We start from the raw sequence: 22,856 nt of genomic DNA, 5'->3' as shown, positions 1-22,856 counted from the left end.
ACATTTCCTTGGCCTATCCCTGGGGTCCTTCTCACCACAAGAGAGCCAAGCCTGTTGGCACTGCTCCCATTTACTGTTCACTAACTGATGAATCTTTGATTTTTTAAAAATAGATACTTTTCAAAATTATGTTTTCAAGCTAATTAAATCAATAGTGTGCTTGGACTTGAATGGTATGTTCTTAGGTTACGAACGAATGACAAATGAGAACATATTTTTCGACAACTCCGTTCTAATCCTACTCTGCATTTCCCCAGAATAAAAACATGGGTTATGCCACGCACTCAACATCACCTAACTTTTCTCTCCTGCTGGATGCTCAAAACTTCTTAAATAAGACAAATGTGACCGTGGTAGTCCACGCTAATAGAGCAAATTCTCTATTTCAGGGGCCCGTCTTCCATTTTATGGGGAAACGATTTTCCATTTCTTTCCTAGATGGTTTTCATTGTATTTTAAGAATAACTTCCTGTCTACATTCTTCACATACGCATGTTACTCCCTTACAAAACAGGCAGCTCCTGGAGGGCACGGCCAGCATCTCCTGCAAATATTTATCCTACATGTTGCATGCAAGGGCCTTACGAACATTTGGTGACTGGAAAACACGGATGCGCAATCGGAGCCAAGAAGGACTGTGTGAGAGCAGCCCAGTCTCTACTCCCAGAAGGCCATTCTTCAAGGATCTGAAAGTCACCAAAATACATGACTCCCCACTGCCCCCAGGACTCTTCCAGCTCAGAAATGCTATTTCTTCTGTAACACTATGATGCTCTGATTTACGAGCATCCAAATTATTATCCTATCCTTCTTTGGTGTTTTGGAAGGGTCATTAGTATCTCCCAACATCAAGAGTTTTGGGTGTTCACCTTCATAAAGGAAATCGATTAGCAGAATGCTGGCGGGCAGCGTGTTGACTATAATTGTAAAAAGACTAAATTACCCGAAGCGGGGGTGCCTGGGTGGCTCAGTCGGTTGAACATCTGATCCTTGGTTTTGGCTCAGGTCACAATCTCGGGGTCATGGGATGGACCCCCACGTTGGGCTCTGTGCTTAGCGTGGAATCAGCTAGAGATTCTCTCTCTCCCTTCCCCTCTGTCCCTCTCTCTGTTCTCATTCTCTAAAATAAATAAATAAAATCCTTTAAAAAATTACCTGAAAGATACTATAAGATCCTGCACTTATACTAGAGAAAGTTTCCCAGGGACTTTTCACTTCTCAAGGGAAATCAGATTCTCTGGACTCAATCTCCTCTCCCTTCTCCTGAATGGCCTTTCCTCTCTACGCTGTGATATTCATGAATGGACGCACAGATGAAATGAGTGGATGAGGGGTCTAAGACCACCCACCCCATCAGTCACAGAACCCCGGTCCCCAGCACAGGTGTGGGTCTTGCATCCGCCCAGGGTACTTGCCCCACAATCCGTCGTTTCCCATCAGCGGCGAAATGGGACCTGATTTCCCGTCGTATCTGCTTGTTCCTCATCCTCCACGTGCCACCCGATTACCACAATCTATCACGAATCTTCGCCTATTTTGAGAATCTAGAAAATACAGCGCACCCTCAAACCAGGCTGCACTGCGCAGGACCACTTACACGTGGATTTTTTGGTAAATACGGTTCGGTAACTGTATTTCCTTTTCCTGATGATTTTCTTAAGAACGTGTTCTTCTCTCTAGTTTACTTTATTGTTAAGAATACAGTACCTGTAATACATACGACGTACAGAATATATGTTAATCGGCTAGGTTATTGGTAAGACTTCTGGTCAACCAAAGGCTATTTTCAACTGTGCAGTGGGTGCGGGTGGGGGGTTGTGTTGATGCCCCCAAGCCCCACACTGTAGAAGGCTCAACTGTTTGAGTTTTAATCATCATGCAACATGAATATAATTACATGACAGCCGTGCACTTGCATGCTTCTGTGCATAAATCCTCATGCCAGCTCCTCTGTCGGAAAGGCCACCTGCTTCCTCATCCCCGAGACACACCTCTAACATGTGTAAGTCCGTCCCCACCACCCAAAGGAGACCTTATTCTTTTTCTTCCATAATGTCCAGTAGTATTTTGCTACTACGGCTACTTTGGGGCTTCTCATGAAGTATTTCAGCAGAACGGATCTGCGTCTTGAGCAACCCTCCCCTAGATTCACTCTGATCCCGCAAACCTTACAAACTGCCTGCAATGTACCCGATGCCCCGGGAAACGTTTAGGTACCAAACCTCTGCTTCCTGCCCTGATTCTTATCTGCAGGCCTGGATTTAAAATTAGATATATAGGCAACTGTTGATTTTGGTTAAGATCCCGGCAGAGTTTTAAACGTAATACAACAGAGATTGAAATCTGTCCGGGTTCAGTCACTGTTGCTGAGAGCCCAAGGCTGGCGACTGTTTTTTCCAGCCTTCATTTACATATTCATACTCAACCCTTTTCCTACTGCTAACGCCACACTGCAAAAATTTTTGCCTACACTTAGTAATCAAAATACCAAGAGAGAAAGCCCCCTGACGCTGGGGTGGAGAGCAGCCAGAGATCTTTCCGGAACAATCAGCCCAGCTGCCCCTCCCCACTCCCACTCCCCAGCTTTGAGTCCCCCGCATCCAGGGACAGTCTGGCAACTGGAACTCTGCGTTCAGCTGACGATAATGTGCAAATGACAGTTTTGGCTGTCAGGGAGCTTATTACCTAAGCGAGGAGTTTACATATTTATGAGCTGACATCTTGGATTTGTGGCTTTTGCAGAATTCCTTAATTTCCCTTTCGCACAGCCAGCCAATAGGCAGAGAAGGGCTTCGCAGGCTCCTGACCCCACCCCCCAGCCCCAACCCCATGTCAAGATACAGTGGGCGGCTCATTCACGAAACCATCCGAGAGCCAAAGTTAAGTTAAAAACGAGCCTCTCCACTCCTGGGCTGGACCCGGGGAGGCGAATGAGAGATACGTGGGGTGCTCCCATTGATGGCAAAGGCAGCTGCCGTGGGATTTCCATCTGGATGTGCAGGATTCCCATACACACCCTTTCAAAGTGTTCTATGAACAAAGCCTGCTCATGGATCTGTACTCAGCCACCGTCTGGGCTACCCCGTGACCCTGCACTGGCCACTGTGAATGACTATTTCTCTTAAACGTGCTTTTTCTTCCCCACTCTTCTCCTGCAAAGACTTTTCCTGAGGGAAACTCCACCCTAACGCCGGGGAAGAGCTCGCTTCATCATGGACCAGAGTCCGAGCATCGGTAGAGAAAACCATAACCTCCCGTGTGCGGGCTTGTGACACGCAGCAGAGACCTAAATGTGAGGCTGGAATCCAAGTCCAAGCGTGTGAGGCTCCCAAGTCCTTGCTGGTACCTTCCTTGACTGTGTCACCACCAGGATGAAGCCGGGGAGTGGGCGAGCTCTACCCTCTGTGCCCCTGGGTCCTTTGCCCCAGGACCCCTTTCTTTCTTTCTCCTCCCCTGTCTCTCTTTAGAAAGCTTCCCCCATTCTCTCAGGCACCGATCTGCAATCACCCACTCGCCCTGGGGTCAAGTCAAGTCCCGCAGGGATCCCTCCCAGGGGCACCGGCTTTCAGAGCCTTATCTCTCATTTTGGAATGAAACCTTTTGTCGCTCACAGATTTTCAAACATCAGAGCCTCTGGCGCACACAGACCCTGCTCTGCTTCTGTGACAAAGAACGGACCTGTCTTGCAAGGACAGTACAAGAAAAGAAGATTGTTCGGTTCGCTAAAGTGTATCCGGAAAAACCCACCTAAAAGTACACTGTGCCTCAGACAAACTTAAAACTAAAGGCGACCCCATGGCACTCTCCACCGATCAAAGCCTTTCACACATTCTTTCGTTTTGTCTTTGCTGGAGACCCCCGATGGAGGCAGGGCAAAGGTCCTCGTTCCTTCTTGCTTTCATTTAGGAATTCATTCAGCAAATGTCTGTTGAGCAGGGTCCTGGTCTTGACATTCAGGATGGGAGGGGGAGGTGGTCAAGGTCAAGGTGATTACAGTCTGGTGAGGGAGACAGAGAAGCACACCACGAAGTCTCTGTGGTGAGGAAGCCTCCGGTGGACAGAAGCAGGAGCCACAGAATTGTGGGGGAGGGGCCCTGACCCAGGCGCAGGGGCCCAGGGAAGGTTCCACAGGGGAAGAGAAGGAAGGGATTAGCCAAGACCTGGAGGGAAGGAGGACCCTCTGGCTTGAGGGCCAGCGTGAATCTCCGTGGAGTAACCCATTCAGGGAAATGAAACTATTTCCATTTGTGGAGATGGGGAAGATGTGATCATGTTCGCAAGGTCATACAAGGGGACCCAGCTCTTGACTCCTACGTCAGCACCCTGTCTTCCCCGGGATCCCCGTCATTTAGGATCGGGGTCCTCTGTAGAAAGAATAGGAGGACGTGAGGGCAGTATTACCAACGAGGACAGAGCAGGACACCATGCTAAGCACATGACACCACTCGATTCCCACAAAATCCTATACACTAAGATTTTATGCATTTTATTGACACCAAGAACAGAAGCTTCTAGAAGCTAAGAAGTGTACTGGTCAGTAGCTCACAGGTGCATACTGACTATTGATTCCGTGGGACGTAGCTGTGATCGGATAGTGTCTTCCTAGAGGAAGACAACGAGAAAGTGTGTGACAGAGAAGGCAAGTCCTTCCTCCCATCAGGAAAAATCCCAGAGGCATTTTTCACAGGTCAGATTTGCTTTTTCCAAAGTCTTCTCTGCAGCCTTTCCAAGGGAACAGGAGGGAAGATGAGGTGGGGGATGGGTGTGCTGTGTCCACACATCATTGCTCTGCAACCAGACTCACCAGGAAGCTGAGAGTTCCCCGCAGTATAGACGAAGTAGACAGGATTAGCGCTTGTGGTGAGAAGCATCCTGAAGGTGTTAAGACTGTGGACTGTGAGCTCAGACAAAGAGCAAAGACACGAGCCCCCAAAAGTGAGGGGGACCCTAAGGGTAGCACTTTTTCTTGGAGCTGAAGATCTGAACACCACACTTGGTTTTGGCAACCTTGGTAAGCACCCAACCTTTTATTTATTTATTTATTTATTTATTTATTTATTTGTAAAGATTGATTTATTATATTTTAGAGAGAGAAAGAGAACAAGCAGGAGGAGCAGAGGAAGAGGGAGAGAGACTCTCAAGCAGACTTCACACTGAGCCTGGAGCCCAACACGGGGCTTGATCTCACGACCCTGAGATCAGGACCTGAGCATAAAAACCAAGAGCCAGATGGGACCCAGTTGCCAAGGAAGAGGGGTGTGCAGGGAGATCGCCCTCTCACAGCCGGGACAGCAGAGCCGAGTGAGAGACCCAGCGGTTCGTTCTGAGCAAGCTTTCCGCAAACCACGGGGCCAAGAGGAGCGCTCCCTTCCACCCGCAAGGCATCGATCAGTTTCAGGCTCCGAACCATCGAACCATCGAACCATCGGCCTTGTCAATTTCGACCTTCTTGTTGCTTACCAGAACTTCGCCTGAAACTCCTCCAGGGCAACCGGCAACCGTCCTCTTTCTCTCACCTTGACTGTAGTAGGTTTTTAATTGCTCAGCAGTTCTGCTGATGTCAATCAGCGGCCTCGCTCCAAGACTGTACGGTCTCAGCATATTGGGTCCCATCACTCCTTCGCCACTAAAAAGCACTCTCCACCGTCCCTGCAAACCCTGCCCTTGGCAGCTGGGTTTTTGCCCTAATAGGACACACATGAGATCCCTGGGGGATTTGGAGCTGCTCGGCAGGGAGGCTCCCAAGGCACAGAGAAGACCTGGGGTGGGAAGAGAAGACCCCAAGGCACAGAGAAGACCCCCTCCGAGGAAACGTCGGAGGGAATGGGAGTCGCCTTCTCGGGTGAAGGGAGCAGAACTCGAAAGATGGGTTCTGACTGCCTTTAAGAAGGATTTCTGGAGCAGTCTCCCCTCCTCTGCCTGAAATACAAAAGCAGAATGGAAGATCTCCAGCTCCACAAACCCAGGAAGACTGCGTGAGCGTCTGCTTTAACAGGGACCCGAGACCAAGGATGGGAACTGGAACTGGGTAAGAGAATGATTCCCCTTTGAATCCGACTTTCTTGATTTTCCTTCTCCCTGCAAGTGCTGCCTTCGCTTCCACATCCCCCCACCCCCAAACCTCTTCCAGATGCGCGAGCCTGACGAAATCCATATAAACAAAAAACCAAAACAAAACGGCACAAGATTGAAAGCATTTCCCCCTTGTGATAACAACAACCACTTTCAGGCGCAGCAAGGCACTCACGTGACCCTGCCAACATGTGTTTTCTGTCTCAGATTTCCCTTGATAACAAAGGACAGATTTTTAAAAGGCGTGGCCCTAGGTCTATTTGCCCAAGCAGGAATCGGAGAAGAGTTTGGGGATTTCGTTGGGTCCCAGGCTGGTCCCCTCGGGGGCTGCGTGCTGTAACCTTTGATGATGTTGAGTGCCCATCAGTAAAGTTAGGAACACTTCGGGTTAGGTTTGTAAGATATGATCTCATTCAGTTGCTCACAGAACTGATTTCATATTCAGGAATCAACAGAGCTCATTCAATTCCAAATTTGGCAGCTCCGCCTGTTACATCACAGTGCTCCCTCTGTCCAGAGCTGGGCAGGGCTCGCTGAAGGGGATCTTTAGAAGGGTCTTTCATGAGGTTCCAAGACTCCGGGGGTTGGGGGTGGGGGGTGAAGGACGGAGGCTGGGAGACAGGGGGATGGGCAGGTAGGAGGGGTGGGGGCTCTTCCCCGGGGCCTGCATGTGATCGGGAGGGAAAGCCAAAGGTCACTCATAAAGCTCGTTACAGTGTTGCTGTTAGAAGCCCCACTTCCTAATCTCAGCAAGTTTCAGGAAGTCAGAGATCTCTGCATTGACACTATTGTACAGACTCAAAGAGAGAAAGTTGCAAGCAGCCAAAGGGTGGGGGAGGAGATCAGCAAGCTGCTTTGATATCCTTACCTAAGTGACTTACAATCTTCAAAGTCTCTTAGAATATACTTTTTCATCAAGAAAGCTTAATTCACTCTATACAAAATTAACCTCATTTCAGATTTCGAAGAAAAAGCAAATCATATTCTTTCATTTCAATTTCTAATCTTTCAGATAGCTATTCCTTTCTCCTATGAAAAAAACTGATTCTGGTCTGCAAGTTACTGGTTTCTTTCCCCCCTAAGACTGGGCAGTTTGAAGTGCTTAAATCAAGCCCCAGGACAGAAAGATGGAAAACCCTGAGTCGCTTTCAAATTGCTAGCGTCCTACAGCCCAGACATTATACGTTAGATCGCTAGATCGGGGAGGTGGTCTGTCTCAAGAAAAGCTGAAATAGAAGGAAAATAGAGTCGACATTTAACATTAGGGTGGAAAAAAAAAAAAATCAATCTCCTATGTATGTAGCCAGAGCCTGTTCTGAAAGCCATAGGCTAACTTCATTTTTATGAACCGGCAAGGAGAATACATTTCAATTCTGGCTTTGATTCCGCAGCGAGCCAATTGTCAAATATTTTAGCAACTCTGAATAAGTCTGATTATAGCAATGATTGTCAGTTCAAAAACCCAGTTCATTTATTTCCCATGTCAGCCTCCCCCTCCAGGGGGATGTCTGGAGATTTAGTATTCAGTAGTTTGTGGGTCTGATACAGCTCTAAGGATTCTGCAAGTCAACAGAACAAGAAGAAAGCTTGTATAATCTGGACCCTCCTAACTTCTTTGGAATACTTGATACATGGTATTTTCACTTTTCTCCAAAAGGAAAATTCACTGAAAAAGTTAAAAAAAAAAAAAAAACAACTAAGACAGACCATCTAACTACAGGCACAGGGACCGCTGTTACTTACAATGCTTTCCAATCCATCATCATGGATAAATCATGGCTAAATAACCAAGTCCAGAATCCATGTCTTCACATCTGTTAGTAAATAGCGTCTTGCAAATGTCTCCTGCAGATCTGGGGCCATCTCAGGAGGAAGGGACATAGAGCGAAGGTAAAGAAGAGGCTGGGGAATTCTGCGATCCATGGGGGTCTGGGAAGGCTCAGGGCAGACCCCGGTGAAACATTCCCGTGATTCCAGCCTGAAGCTAGACCACGCTCCCGGCCTCCCTGAGCTCCCAGCCACCTTTCCAGTCCAGCTCAGCCCCTGCTCCAACATTGCATTTCCCTCCAAGCACGGGGCATCGGATGCAAGAGGAACTCGCGGGATCCTGCCTGTCGCTGCCTGCAGGCACGCTTCTCAGGGGAAGCCGCACCAGTTTCTCTCTTGTCTGCTGTCTCCGAAGCACGAGGGAGGGGAGAGCAGAGGCAGGCAGGCGGGGAGGGGGAGAGAGGGAGAGAGGCAGAGAAGAGAGGAGCTCGACTAACAGAGACCGGGAGAGAGAGAGAGAGAGAGAAACACTTGCTGGAACTCCCATTAACCCGCAGAAGCTTAGGAATTTTCTGAGCACGGCAGCTGCAAAGCAGACGATCAAAATCAAGTGTTTAAAATCTTTAATTACACATCCATATACACCCATTTGGTGCAGACAAAGCCGACAGAACCAAGGTTCTGGATACGCGTGTGAGTCTGCAAGTAAATACTTGTAGACAAACAGATGCAGGCGTATGTCCCCATGAGAATAATATCTACATGCATAATTTTCAGTGAAAACATCTAGTCTCACAGTTTACGGGTCCTTAAACTATTCAAACGCTCTCAGTAATGGAAGCGCAAATCAGACAACCCACGCCCTTTGCCTGGGATATCGCCAGTCATGCCTTTCCCCGCTTTGGGGGGCAGGTGTTCCTGTTTCTTTTCCCTTCCTTCAGGGAGCCCCACCGAGGGGGGCTTTCAGTGTGACTGTCAACTTTGCACGCCACTCCATTGTGTGTGGCTGCGCAGCCTGGGATGCTGGGCAGAGAGAGCCAAGGCACGGATGGCGCCCGAGGGAAGGAGTGGCACGGTGCAGGGGCGGGAGGCACACAGACGGGGCTCCGGGGCCGCAGGGGAACAGGTGGTGGCATGGGAGGAGAAGAAGGGACCGCAAAGGGGAGCGCAAGCCGGAAGGGCGAGGCGAGAAGGGCACGGATGACGCACGCACACTGGAGGGGCAGCCGTGCTCGTGGACAGCACGAGACCATCTCCCTCCGATTCCTCAGGTTCTCGGCAACCCTCCCCTCGCCACACAAGGAGTCCGTTCACACGTTTCTCTAAGTGTGGTCCTGATCGCCTGCGTGGGAAATGCCTGGGGACTGCCTGTTGACAAAGCAGATCCCTGGAGCCCACCCTAGGGAGTTCCGAGAAACCAGAATCTGCATTTTTAACAAGCTCCACAGGTGACTCTGATGCAGGCGGAAGTTTCCAACAACTCCCTTCTTCCCCAGCATCGGGTGAGCATTGTGAATGAATGACGGAGGGAACGACGAAGCGGGAAGAGATGCGGGGTCACACCTGTGACGACACCCCAGGGCTGGCGTGGCGGGAGTGAAGTAGGAGCGGGGGGTCAGAAGAGCCAAACGAGAGTTGAGAGAAGGACTGGCCACTTGCCAAGCACACCGGGCTTTTCAGCTCAGAGACTACACATGCTGTTGCTTTGCCAAGAATTCTCTTCTTCCCCAGGCAAACCATCCCTTAAAACCCAGTCCAAAGTTGGGACACCTAGGTGGCTCAGCTAAGCGTCCAACTCTTGGTTTCGGCTCAGGTCACGATCTCAGGGTTGAGAGATGGAGCCCAGAGTCAGGCTCTGTGCTGGGGATGGAGCCTTCTTAAGATTCTCTCTCCGGGGCGCCTGGGGGGCTCAGTCAATTAAGGGTTCAACTCTTGGTTTCTGATTAGGTTCTGATCTCAGGGTCATGAGATCAAGCCCTGCATTGGGCTCTGTGCTCACTGGGGAGCTGGCTTAAGCCTCTCTCTGCCCCTCCCCCCATGCTTTCTAAAATAAATAAATAAATCTTAAAAAGAAAAAATAACGGGAGGGCACCTGGGTGGCTCAGTTGGTTAAGCATCTGCCTTCAGCTCAGGGCATGATCTCAGGGTCCTGGAATGGAGCCCCAGGGACTCTGTTTCTCCTTCTCCCTCTGCTTCTCCTTTTCAGTTATGTGCTTGCTTGCTCTCTCTCTCTCTCTCTCAAAAAATAAATAAAACCTTTAAAAATATTAAAAAATAATGGGATGAACAGATGGACAGATAGAAGGATGGAATGCTAGAGGAATGGAGTCCGGAATAACACCCATTTTCTAGAAGGTACTATAAGTACTGCTTTATAGTTTTTAAAGTGTATCATTTGGTTGTGAGTCCCCCCATGCATGGCTGAAGAACCAGAGCTCTGAAAAGTTAACCCACTCGCTCTTGGTCACATAGCTAATAAATTCCAGAATAAGATCTAGAATCCAAATCCTTCTATACATCATCGGCTACGTTTCCCTCTGTACCAAATTAAAACCCAATCAGTGAAAATGGTCCTTAAACTTGGTGAGAGTGAAGTGAACACTACGCACAGGATTCGATCCCGTAGCACAAAGAAGAAGAGACTTAAGGTCTGGTTCGTTGGTCAACACGTTTGTTTAGCATCATTCTCAGTACCAGTGAGCGGGGGATCCGAACCAGAAGTTTGGGGTGGCCTGGCATGGCTGGAAAAGCTGTCACCCCCACTGTCCTCTCCCCCTTCTCTTGTGTTCTCCAGAACCTGGAGATGGCCATGTGTAATGGATGTGAAGAGGTTCCTTCTAGATCTTTCTTCAAGGGGGGTCTTGGTGCCCCCACTGTGTACCATTCTATGATGTTCCCACTGTCCTTAGACCACAGTACCTAAGGCCATCCACTGATTGGGACAACAAATCAGCTCGCACATAAAGACAAGATCATAATAGAGATTTGACAGCAGACGCCTTCATGGCTAACTTCTGGTTTACCAGAAAGACAGGGAACTACATAAATAACAATGGGATTAAGAATGGCTTCCCAGAAGACTTGGGGGAAATTTGCTGGTTTATGGGTCTATTGGAAAGATTGAAGATGGTAAAACAGAGGAAAGAGCTTTCAGTTCAATGAATTCCTTGGCTGTGGATCAGAGTGACGTCCTTCCTAGCTCCCGAAACACAAGTAGTGCGTGTGACAAAGGCTGTCTGGCGGGGACAGAGGAAATTAGGCCCCGCTGTCTCGGCAGTAGGCTGGCCTATGGGAGAGTAGTTTCCTGTTCCCTCTTGTAAGAAAATACGGCCCCAAGTATTTTAAGAAATCTAAGTACACCAGTGACACCTTTTACATAAAAAAGTAGGTATTCATATGCAAGGAAGAAGGTTTACCGGTTGCTAAACCGTTATGAATAATGAAAAGAACTCTGAAAGAATCATGCCTAAATTACCTGCGAGTGTCCCCAAGGGAAATAGCCAATGTAAGAAAATCCTTAATCATTTCAAGACACAGAGATTAAAATGGACCCTGTGTGTTCCGGAAACAACACAGAGGGGGTTAAAAAGCAGTCCGTGTTCCTTGATGTGCCGCTGAATCCATACATTTTATGAATGTTTCCATTCGGTCGTGAGTTTCAAGATCCGCGCCATTCAGAGAAGAACGTCTGACGAAAGGAACGAAGGGACTTTATGTGCGATTTGTATGCAATGCCCTTTGTCCCTTTGAGACTTCAACTGTCCACACGTAAGGATCCCGAGTCTGCTAATGAGAAAACCGTCCCTCTATCTTTTCGGAGCTGTCAGGCATCCTGGGAGCCGGGTATAGCTTGTCTTTTTTATTTTTATTTTTTTTTTAAACAATACTATGTTTTATTGCTACATTTTCCCAGGTTAAGACCACTATGCAATTAGTCTTATAGTAGGAAATGAAGGATCTGTATGCTTATGATACATAATTTTACAGGTTCCTCCATGCCCTGCTCTGGTCTCGGACTCCGTTTTCCAAGCCTGATCATGGCTTCAATTTTATGAGAAAGCAAGGGAAGAAGCACCGAGGGAGAAAGGAAGGATGGAAAGCGGCCAGGAAGGCAGGGGGGCGTGTGTTGCAGAGGTCCTAGAATGGGGCCATCTGTGCCCCGAAGAGGGGGAGCGAGCGATGGGTAGGTTTGAGCCTACCAAAGTAGGTTGGTCCTAGAAAACAAAGTCTCACAGGAGAGATGGAGCTGCAAACCTTCATAAGGCACCACCCCAACGCCAAGAGGAAAAGCCCTAAGTTCTAGCTCCGAATCCATTGGTCCATCCCCTCGCTGCCAAGCCTCCTTTCGTGATGATGATCGCTCTCCTGACATGAGGTGCTCTGATGCCCTTGATCTTCAGTCTGGCGGACTTGAGAGAGAATTTTTATCCCTCTCAAAAGAACTGAGGAATTCTCTCCATAGAATGCATTTGAGAACAGAGATCTTTTGTTAGAACATCAAACATTTTTTTTTTTTTTTTTTTACAATAAAAGGTCAAATACCTCTAATATTTAGTTAGATCTGTGCAGGGGACAGAAAGGAAGTGCTTTCAAGAATGTAAATGCCGAATTTGGGAAAAACCAGTATCTGAAAAAGTTTTCGACACGTATCTGCAAGGTGGTCGGCACAACCCAAATCGGGCATGAAGATCTTGACACTTTATATATATTAGAAGTTTAATTCATGTCATATATGACCACATAGACATGAAATCTTTTATGTTACTTAGGTATATACACGAAGGAAAGTGATGCGTGGAAATCTAGATGTAATTTCTTTTAAAGATTTTTATTTATTTATTTGAGAGACACAGCACAAGCAGGGGAAGGGGCGGGGGGGGGGCACAAGCAGACTCCCCACTGAGTGCAGAGCCCGTAGCGGGACTGGATCCCAAGACCCTGGGATCATGACCTGAGCGGAAGTCAGATACTTAACAGACTGAGACACCCAAGGCACCCCTAGATGTAATTTTTTAAACAAAAATTAGGAAAATGTATGTGTAGTTCAAAAAACAAGTTCGCCATAAGCTCCTTTCCCTGCTAGTACAGATAAGGTTTTGGGGGCGATCCCATGCCACTCATGGAAGAATCTGGGACCTACTGATGTCCTGGGTCCTTTAGCTCCTGACATTGCTTCTCTTTCTTCATCCAGCGGCGTCCTCTTCATACCCAGACTAGGTCCATAATCACGAGCATTCCTGTCACTCATTTATTCAATCCTCAAACCAGTATATATGGAGTGCTTAGAGCAAGACCAACCTCGTTTTGACCTTCTCTGAGCCTGCACGGTTTCCAGAATAACTGCAGCTGCTTCTTCCTAAACATAACCTCCTCTCATTCCAGCGGGCTCTCAGAACGACGTGAGAAAGTGTATACGTTTTATCTAGTTTTCCGTTGAATGTTAAGTCTCTAGTTGGAAGAGATCACACGCTACTGACCCTTCTTCTCAGTCATTATAAAACTAGAGACAAAGCGACTTTCTTATCAGAAAGTCTTTCTGATCAGAAAGGGCGGATCTGGTGATCTATCCTGGATCTGGCGTTCGTCCAAAGCGCAAGCCACCTTGGTTGGTTTACAGGTACCGGCTTTGGGTAGTCAACGGGCCAAATTCTCAAAGAATTCTATAGATGGAAAGCTGGCATCCATCTACGTGCCCCAGAGCCATAGTCACCAAAATACGAGGGAAGCACTATGTGTCTATAAGAAAGCAATTGCCTAGTTCTAAAGACAGAAGCGCAGCGGAGCCAAATTTAGGAAGAGAGGCTCAACCGTCCTCCGTGTGTGTGTGTTGATAAAGGACCAGAATTATTTTGGACTGCTGGGTGCCTCTAAATATAGGCAGTCTTAGCAAAAATGCAATTGTTTATACTTCAGGTCACAAAGTCTAATGTGGGTCTGAATTCTACCTACCAGCCCGGCACAGCAATTATCCTGCATTTCAGAAGCGCTCTGCAGAGAGAAACGCGGCTCCGTGATCTGTGTGTATGCCAAAGCTGGGATATCAGCTCCTTTCAGCGGTCAGAGAGAGAAAACATTTCCTCTGCTCGCTTGGATAAAGTGATACAACAGCAGGTGGCAGAGAGCTCGGGCCTTGACAGGATCCAGGTGCAAGTCTCGGTGCCCACTGTGCTCCAGGTCTAAGCAGTGGGGCTCCGTGAGTCCTAGGTCCTGGGTTCGTTAGGAGGATTTTTCTCTGGTTCTCCTGGGATGGAGGCTGCGTCTGAGCTTCAAAAATAAGGACCTGGTGCTAGAGCTGGTGAAGGAAATGAGTTTCACCTTTATCCTCACCCTGACACTTGGGTAAGTTACAAATCAATTAACTCCTCGCATGCCGATCGGGCATCCTGCCATCCCGAGGACCCCCTCTCAACTCCTCGGAGTTCTTCCTCTGATTCAGCCTGACTCCTCAAGTTGGCTGGGAGCCAGCCCTTACCCTGGCGAAGGCTGAGGGCTGCATAAGCTACCTGGTCTTGGATGTTCTTCTGAGAATTTGGAAGGAGCTCTAAGTCAGTTTTTGACACGTTATTGGCAAAAGCAGAAGGAACGCCGGCCAATTTGCTCCAGGCGCTCAGCGTGTTAACAGGCATTACACCAGGTGTTATTAATATGTTACTTACAACAAACCCCGTTTCAACCCCATTGTCTGAGTTCTACAGCGTTACAGGTTTTGCCCTCTATGAAGTCATGTATTTTCTCGAACTCACAGCACTCAAAGCGTGTTAAAGAACTCGGTCCTCGAAGGTGAAATGTATTCACTGCAAGTGTGTCTTGTTTAGGAAATCAGGATGCGGGTTAAGTTTGCTCAAATCAGACTGTCGCTTTATAAAGCTAAAGGCTGGGACAGGGGTCACTCCCAGGCCAGCCAGTCAAGCTCACAGGTGCGAGGTCGGTACCCTGGAAAAGGGCCCTCCTTTTACGGCTCTCCCAGGGAAGTCAACAACCTTGTCCTGAGGAATTTCAGAACCGGAAGGAATGTCCCCCCGCGCTCCTCTCGGGGGCTCAGAGAATGGATGTCTGTCACGGGAGTCCTAAAAACTGCCTGTGTTCTTAGCAAGAATCAGGACGGTCTACATCCTAGTTAATGACAAGCTTCTCCCGGGTCCGAAACAGAGTGTGCCTTGGAAGGTCATTCTAGCGAGGCCAAGCCTCGGCAGACTCCCGCAGGACCTGGAAATTCCCCCTTAGGAAGATGAGCTCTTCCTACATTCCGTATGGCTTCGGCGCTGTCCCGGGCTCCAGACCTCCCAGCCTGACCACCACAAGCAAAACCCCAACAAAACAAGGCTTCCGTCCAGTTTTCCATCCCTTCCGGCCCAGCACATCAAAGGATTAATCTGAAATCTGCGTGTACGGACAAGCTGCTTCCTAGAAACATGGTTTCCGAAGCCAAGCTGAAGTGGGTGCCTCTGTGCCCCCTTCAGCTGACTCACACGCAGAGAATTAGCACATCTGTGGGTAGACCCTTTTCGGGTCACTACAATGATCAACGCAGCGGTTACCTGTTCATCTATGGTCCGCTGCACACAGCCAGCAATGTGGCCATGTTTACCTGTCCTGGAAAGATCAGATCAGGTGATAACAGTCTGCACCTTACTTCCCACGCAACATGGCAGGAAAAAGTCAGCATGATGTAGGAACTCGGAGATTACTTCCAAATTCACTATCTTGGGGTGCCTGGGCAGCTCAGTGGGCTAAGCCTCTGGCATCTGGCTCAGGTCATGATCCCAGAGTTCTGGGATCGAGTCCCGAGTCGGGCTGCTAGCTGGGCGGGGAGTCTGCTTGTCCCTCTGCCTCTCCCCCCACACCCCCACTCGTGCTTGTGCACACTCATTCTCTCTCTCTCTCACAAAAATAAATGTGTATATATATAAAATTCACCATGGAGAATCTCTCTGGAAGAACTTTTCTAAGCTCGTCATAGTCTGATCATGCCGCATTAATTTCCTTTAATTTCAATTAATTTCCTCCAGGAAAGGATGAAATTGTACTTCCCCGCCCCCACAGACACAGGTGTGTGTGCGTGGGCACACACAGACAGACAGACATACACCTGAGGCAAGGGGATAAGCGTGTGGGCAGGTAGACCAGGGAGAGGACGGGGGAGAAGCCAGTTATGCTCCTGCCTCCTCTGTGGACACCCTCAGACTCTGTGGACGCCCTCAGACTCTGCCCGTGGAAGCGTGGGGCCGAGTGGCCATGGGCAGCGCTGGCCTCCTCACAGGCAGCTCTTACATTCCTGAATGTTCCAGACTGGAAGAAAGTCAAACACTAATGACTGTGTCCTTGGGAGGAAGAAAATCGGGCCATCCACCCCGATGCCAGGAAGAAAGCCCAGACTCCACGACGGGGCCATCAGCCCGAGCTTCGGGGAAGTCACCGCCTGTCCACTCGCGCAGAGAAGGCGGCCGCACTTCCTTGACCCCCCAGAGAAGGCGGCCATGCCTCCTCGCGCCCCTCTTTCTCTGGCGGCCGCCGGGGACGAACGGTTTTCAGTCATGGCTCACAAATGCTGTGTTCAGCATGTCCCCGCACCCAGCTGCCTCGCAAGTGCAGGTTTGCGCAGGTGGAGTGAAGGATAATATTTCACCAGCTTCTAATTACGCACACGGAGCCACCAGTGATAACCTTCCCACCCAGGCTGACTCATCATCTGGGCTGCCTCTGAGGTCTCTGATTCCATTTCCAGCTCCTCCGATCGCACTATAGCCATCCGGTGGAGAATATTAAGCCCCCAAATGTGGTGGAGCGGGGTCTCCTGCCTCTCTCTCCCCCTCTGCTCCCAGGAAGGCTTCCCGTGGGGAAAGCAATACCCAGGGAAATGGGAGATGGTCATCGGAGGCATTGACAGACGATGTCTCGGTGTTGAGAAATCACCTTCGTCTAAGCGTTGTTTGTGTGTCCCAACTGGAAGTCTCACCTAAAGCTCTGGTTTTACCCTTGTACGTTTAAAATACAGTCTTTTGGGGGTGCCTGGGTGGCTTGGTCAGTTGAGCACCTAACTCTTGGCTTTGATCTCAGGGCCATGAGATCGAGCCCTGCATCAGGCTCCACACTCAGTGGGGAGTCTGCTTAAGATTCTCTCTCTCTCTCTCTCAAATAAATAAATAAATCTTTTTAAAAAAAATAGAATAGTCTTTCAGCATACATATGCAATACATATATGGTCAGTACTCATTTTCACCACAGGGACAGTTACTTAACATTTAAAATGCCTTAGAAGGAAACCCACACTTCAGGCATGATGGCTTAGTTAGCCTTCAACGTGTAGAATTTTCATTATTATTTAACTTCAACATATTGCCTAATTTCCACCAAGACTTCTTCTTTAGCCCCTGGGTGACATAAAAGTGGACTGCTCCATTTCCAAACATTTGGGGATTTTCTATTTTCTTGGTCATTGATTTCTAGCTCAATTTCTCTTTGGTCAAAAAGCAAACTCCATGGATTTCAGGTCTTTGAAATTTGTCGAGACTTGCTTTATAAAAAGCCCACACACAGTAGGTTCTGGTAACTCGGAAGAAATTGTTCTGTGTCATTGGTCAGTCCAGTGATCCATGGGCGTTAATCAGGGAAAATGAATGGATCGTGTTGCTCAGATCTTGTACATCCGGATTGGTTCTTCTGTCTGTCTGATCTATCAGCTCTCGAGAGGGGATGTTCGAGCTCCCCCTGGGACTATGGATTGGGTTATTTATCCTTCTTTCAATTTTTTCTTTCTCCATTTGGAGTTCTGTTATCAGAACAAATTTAGAATTGTTATGACTTCCTTGTGGAGTGATCCGTGAATGTTTACAAAATGTCTCTTTAATGGTGATTTTTCCTTTTAAGTCTACTTCCTCTGGCATTAGTAGAACTCCTCCAGCTTATTTTGCTATTTACAAGGTGTCTCTTTTCCCATTCTTTTATTTTTAAAATAGAGTTATTTTTCTCGGCGTCCTTATATTTAAGTAGTGTCTCTTATAAGCAGTCCAGTTAGAGATTTGGGGGCTTTTAAAAATATATATTTATTTGAGATAGAGAGTGAGCAAGTGAGGAGGAGTAGAGGGAGAGGGAGAAGCAGAGTCCCTGCTGTGTGGGGTGCCTCATGTGAGGCCTGATCCCGGGACTCTGGGATCATGACCTGAACTGAACAAAGGCAGACACTTAAGTGACTGAGCCACCCAGGTGCCCACCTTTCTTGCTTTCTTTTAGATGGATCAAGTGGTTGTCATTCTATTTCCCCTCCTTCGGATTATTTACTAATTACTGGAGTAAATTACTGGAGATCATCATATATGTCTCTGACTTACTATGGTCTAGTAAAATGACATTTTTTTTTTAAGATTTTATTTATTTGACAGAGAGAGATCACAAGTAGGCAGAGAGGCAGACAGAGAGATAGGGGGAAGCAGGCTTCCTGCTGAGTAGAGAGCCCAATGCGGGGCTTGATTCCAGGACCCTGGGATCATGACCTGAGCCGAAGGCAGAGGCTTTAACCCACTGAGCCACCCAGGCGCCCCATTATATTTTTAATATATACCAGCTTAACCACGCATTTACCTATTCCATCACTCTTCATTTTTCCTGCATTTCTGGGATCATTTTCTTTCTACCTATATAAATACTTTCAGTATTTCTTTTAATGCTGGACTACTGCTCGTGAATTCTTTCAGTTTTTGTTTGTCTTAAAATATCTTTCTCTTTTAAAAGATTTTATTCATTTATTGGGTGGGGGAGGGACAGAAAGAGAGCGAGCGAGGGAGGGGAAGACGGAGAGGGAGAGAAGAAGCGAACCCCATGCAGACTCCCCACTGAGCGCAGAGCCTGAAGCGCGGCTGGAACCCATGACTCCGAGATCCTGACCTGAACCCAAACTAAGGGTCAGATGCTCCACCAAGTGATCCATCCAGGCGACTGCCTTCAGGAGAACCGAATGCTTCCCTCTCCATCAGAAGAAAGCTTGCAAAGCTTGTATATACCATCCTAAGCCCAGAGAGCCTGGGAGGATGGGAATCCTGTCTCAGGGAAACAACCCAAGAACTAGACTGTCCGCTAACGTGACATTTCTGACAATCGTGACGGGTCTGAGCTGATAGTGCGCACGCAGGCCTCCTCTTCACCGGGTTCATGGGGAGTGGCCCCAAGAGACAGAATGAAACAGCAGACATCCAGAAGGTTCTGGGCACAGAGTACCATGGAATCCTCAAACTCTTAACCTTGGCAAGAACTTCAGTTTACTGGTTCATCATCTCTGTCTTAATCGGGAAAGCAGGTCAAGAGAAGTTTGGTAACTTAGCCAAACAGGACATAAGGCCCGATCTAGAATTCAGTTTACTAGATTTTTTAATTCATTGTCTTGTTTGGGATGCCTTCTTTTCTGTCCTCCGCAAGGAGCTCCTAGAGGCCAGAGGTCCCTGTTGAGGCTACAGGAACATTCTCCTGGGCTTGCTTTTATGACCTAGCCAAAGTGACATCACCATAACGCTGAAGCTGGCCCAGGACTCTTAGGTCGCCTGTGTCTGTACAGCTGTGTGGGGTCAAAGCAGAATGCCTTAGACAAAGGAAATCGAAGTTTTCTATCAGAGGAACAGGAAACAATAGCAAGTCAGTAATGCAGGCTACTTTTAATTCTGAAATATCAACATATAGTTGTTTTCTTTCCAGAAGAGGAACAGGAAAACCCTGATGTCAGCAAGACAAAACCACTTCTATGTTAGCTTTGACCTAGATTTTTTTTTTTAGGTCCTTACATCTCTGGTTGAAATTCATTTCATTCTTCGGATAATTTTGGCAGAGAGCAAATACGCTGTTTCGAAAGAAAGAATAAACAAAATTAAATCTGTTCAGTGATTTCTCATGGGACAGATGCCAATCTAAGCAACAACATGAAGAAGGAAAAAAATCTTCATTACTGGAGAGGTAGATGTGTGTTTGAGTTTCCTGTAAAAAGGGAAGAATTATGACGATCTGATATACTTGATGGCCAATCTTACAGGTATTTCAGAACACCACTTCTCTCTTTTGATTTCCCCAGCCACAGTTAGAGTTAGCAATGGATTCCTCAAACAGGGAAACCACAGAGCACTTCGGAGTCTTGCTAGAAAGGTTCACATACAGTGAGAAATCACTCTCAGGTTGTCTCAAATATTTTTCATCATGTCATTTTTCCCAAGGATTCCACATCGAGGAAGAAAACAAACCTAAAAGTAGAATTAATGGAAAGTGGGCACCGCTTTTGAGAAGACGCGAATACAAAACTGCCTACTTTTTATTAGTACAGAGCCCACTGACAGGCGAGAAAAGCAAATTACAGCCTGTGTGATAACAATGTGTTCTCCAGAAGCCTGGATGGCACGTGAGCCACATGGAAGTCCCTCGGGGGTAGTTTGAGGACACTCTAATATGGGAACGGCAGCTACAGTTTCATCTTTCTTCTGTCCCATATCTACCCACTGTGGATAGTACAGATCAGTTACTGATAGAAGTGTTTCCTGCCACGGTCAGGACTCAAGCTGGAGGCCAAGGTTTGGTTATAGCGGGTGAGGAAGCTGAAACTGACTTACTATGCCAGGAACTCAAGCAGTTCTCCATACAGAAGTACAGTTACTACAGTATGGGCCTTGGATGTGCTCCTTCATTTCTTGGCAAATGGTTCTCGCTCATGTCTCTTAACCTCCCTGACCCTCTGTCTCTTCTTCTGCAAAACTGAGATATGGATAGTATCTACCTCAAAATGTTTTTGTAATCATTAAGTAGGTTAATTAGTATAAAGTTCTTAGGAAAGTGCCAGGCACAGTACAAGTGCTCAATGAATGTCAGCTATTAGAATAATGAATTGTTGTAATAGAATAATGAATATTAGTATCACTGTCTAAAGAGACAGAGTTCCTGGTCATTACTGAACTAGGCCACACGTGTTGTACCATGACGCCCTCTGAGCAAGTTCGCTTCTTTCTCCCAATACCTCTGCACATTACATACACCCATAACCAAAGAGGAATCGAAAGTGGAAACTTTTTTTTTTATTACAAACTTGGCAAACACTAAAATTAAATCTTCCCAGAGGGGTGCAGGGCTGTGTTGAACAGATGTCCTGATTCTGACGGTCTCAGACAATGACAGGTTGAGATCATATTTGCAGGCTCTCCCAGGGTCATTTCAGCCCATCGTGTGGCTCAACACCTCTTAGATTTCTACCCTAGGACTTGGTCATGGAATGTGTAATTTTAAAAGATAACGAGCCCCTGGATCTACTTCCTCGTGATGGGGATATCTTTCCGGTACATGCGTTCATGAACCCAGTCCGTGGTTATTCACAGGTGACACACGATCGCAATTTAGCGATGGCTGCTTTCTCTGTTCTGCTTCCGAGGGCTGAAAATCATGCATCGGCCCCCTGTGGCCTTTGTTTCAATAAGTCCATCCAAGGGAATGCCTGAACTTCAGAAGGACTGCTTGGTGATGGACATGTTTCTATGATCAGTAAAGGGCCTTGACGTAGAGTATCAGAGAAGATCCTAGCTGCCAGAATGTGGGCGCTGGGCTAGTAGTCCCAGGCCTGGCAGTGACTTGCAGGAAATAAGAATCTGCTTTCCTGTCTAGAACCCACGGCCAGGGATTCTAGGACGAGATGGGGGGTCGAGGAGGTTTGCAGACAAACAGCACGAGGCGTCAGGGCATGGGAACACCTTTACTCTCCCCACGCAAACCCAGCCCGAGGCACAGAGAATCCAGTCTGGGTGCCTCTGTTATTAAGGTCTCCCTCACAACATCAGCCTCTCAGAGATCTGCCCTTTGATTTTAGTGTCTGAAGTGAAAGTGAGCACCACTCCAGGGCCCCGGGATAATTATAATAATCTCCAAACTCAAATGCGTCACTTGTCTGCAAGTCTCCATTACAGACCAGACCCAAGTCTTCTGTTCTTCAAAATCCAGACAGAGGAGGAAAGGGCCAGAACACAGGAGCGGCTGATCTGTGGATCTGATCTAACCCCGGGGAGGTGGCCAGACCTAAGGTGCTCCGTTCCAGGGACTAGGTTGTGGGCTGCTGCTCAGATGCCATGTGACCCCCCTCAGCCAGGCCCTCTCCAGCTGTCATATCCTCTGAGATGGTCCCTCCCAGGGAGAGGGGAGCACCAAGCTTGCATCAGTCCTCCTCAGCCTGTATTTCAGTAAGATCATTGAAGAAAATCCCGAAATTCGGAAAAAAATATATTTATTTATTTGAGAGACAGCACAAGCAGGGGGGAGGGGGGAGAGGGAGAGGGAGAAACAGACTCCCCACTGAACAGGCAGTCCAACACGGGGCTCAATCCCAGGACCCTGGGATCATGACCTGAGCCGAAGGCACTCAACCGACTGAGCCACCCAGTCACCCAATGAGGGACATGTTTCTAATGATCAGTAATTTCTTCTTGGGATCCGTTGGCAAGATTATGGACAAATGTCAGTTCAATGCAAAGCTTTTTGTCCACCTTTTCCATGTGATTAGAGGATATTTATAAAAACTAAGAGGCAGAGGGAGAGAGAGAATCTCTCGAATCTCAAGCAGACTCCACGATGAATGTGGAGCCCGACGCAGGACTCGATCTCACGACCCTGAGATCAGGACATGAGCCGAAACCAAAAGTCTGACGCTCAACGGACTGAGCCACCCGGGTGCCTCTGGAATTACTTTATGAGTCTGAACGTCCCACCAAAAAAAAAAAAAAAAAAAAAACACACACACACAAAAACCACACAAAAAACAAAAAAACCATTCTTAAAGAAACTGCATGGGATGCTCTCCTTTTCTCTTTCATTCCTGGAACTGCCCGCACAGTCTTGTGCTCTGCAGGTACCTCTTTGTCACTAATGATTTATCAACTCGACATACTTTTCTTTCTTCTTTTGCTCCAAATACGACCCTCTTAAAATAAGGCAGGAATATTTTTCTGGAGTTTCTCAGTGATTTTATAAAATGCTCATGAATCGGCGTTCGCCCAAATGGATGGAGAGAT

The 22,856-nt window shown here is 47.7% G+C and overlaps 1 protein-coding gene across 2 annotated transcripts in view; it reads right to left on the bottom strand.

Annotated features, from left to right (window-relative positions):
- The window catches only part of KIF26B (kinesin family member 26B), a 411,889-nt gene that overhangs the window by 140,179 nt on the left and 248,854 nt on the right, over positions 1–22,856 (bottom strand). Inside the window, exon 1 of one of the 2 annotated variants that reach the window (XM_059144969.1) lies at positions 7,816–8,227. The exons of the other annotated variant lie outside the window; for it this stretch is intronic. Within the exon in view, the coding sequence (XP_059000952.1) occupies positions 7,816–7,838 (23 nt within the window). The 5' untranslated portion in view covers positions 7,839–8,227. Of the gene's footprint in view, positions 1–7,815; positions 8,228–22,856 lie in introns of those variants that run through there. 2 annotated transcript variants of the gene reach the window in all.

Source organism: Mustela lutreola, chromosome 14 (assembly GCF_030435805.1).
Source record: "Mustela lutreola isolate mMusLut2 chromosome 14, mMusLut2.pri, whole genome shotgun sequence".
In the NCBI taxonomy this organism is placed as follows: Eukaryota; Metazoa; Chordata; class Mammalia; order Carnivora; family Mustelidae; genus Mustela; species Mustela lutreola.
This window is presented reverse-complemented; position numbering and strand designations above follow the sequence as displayed.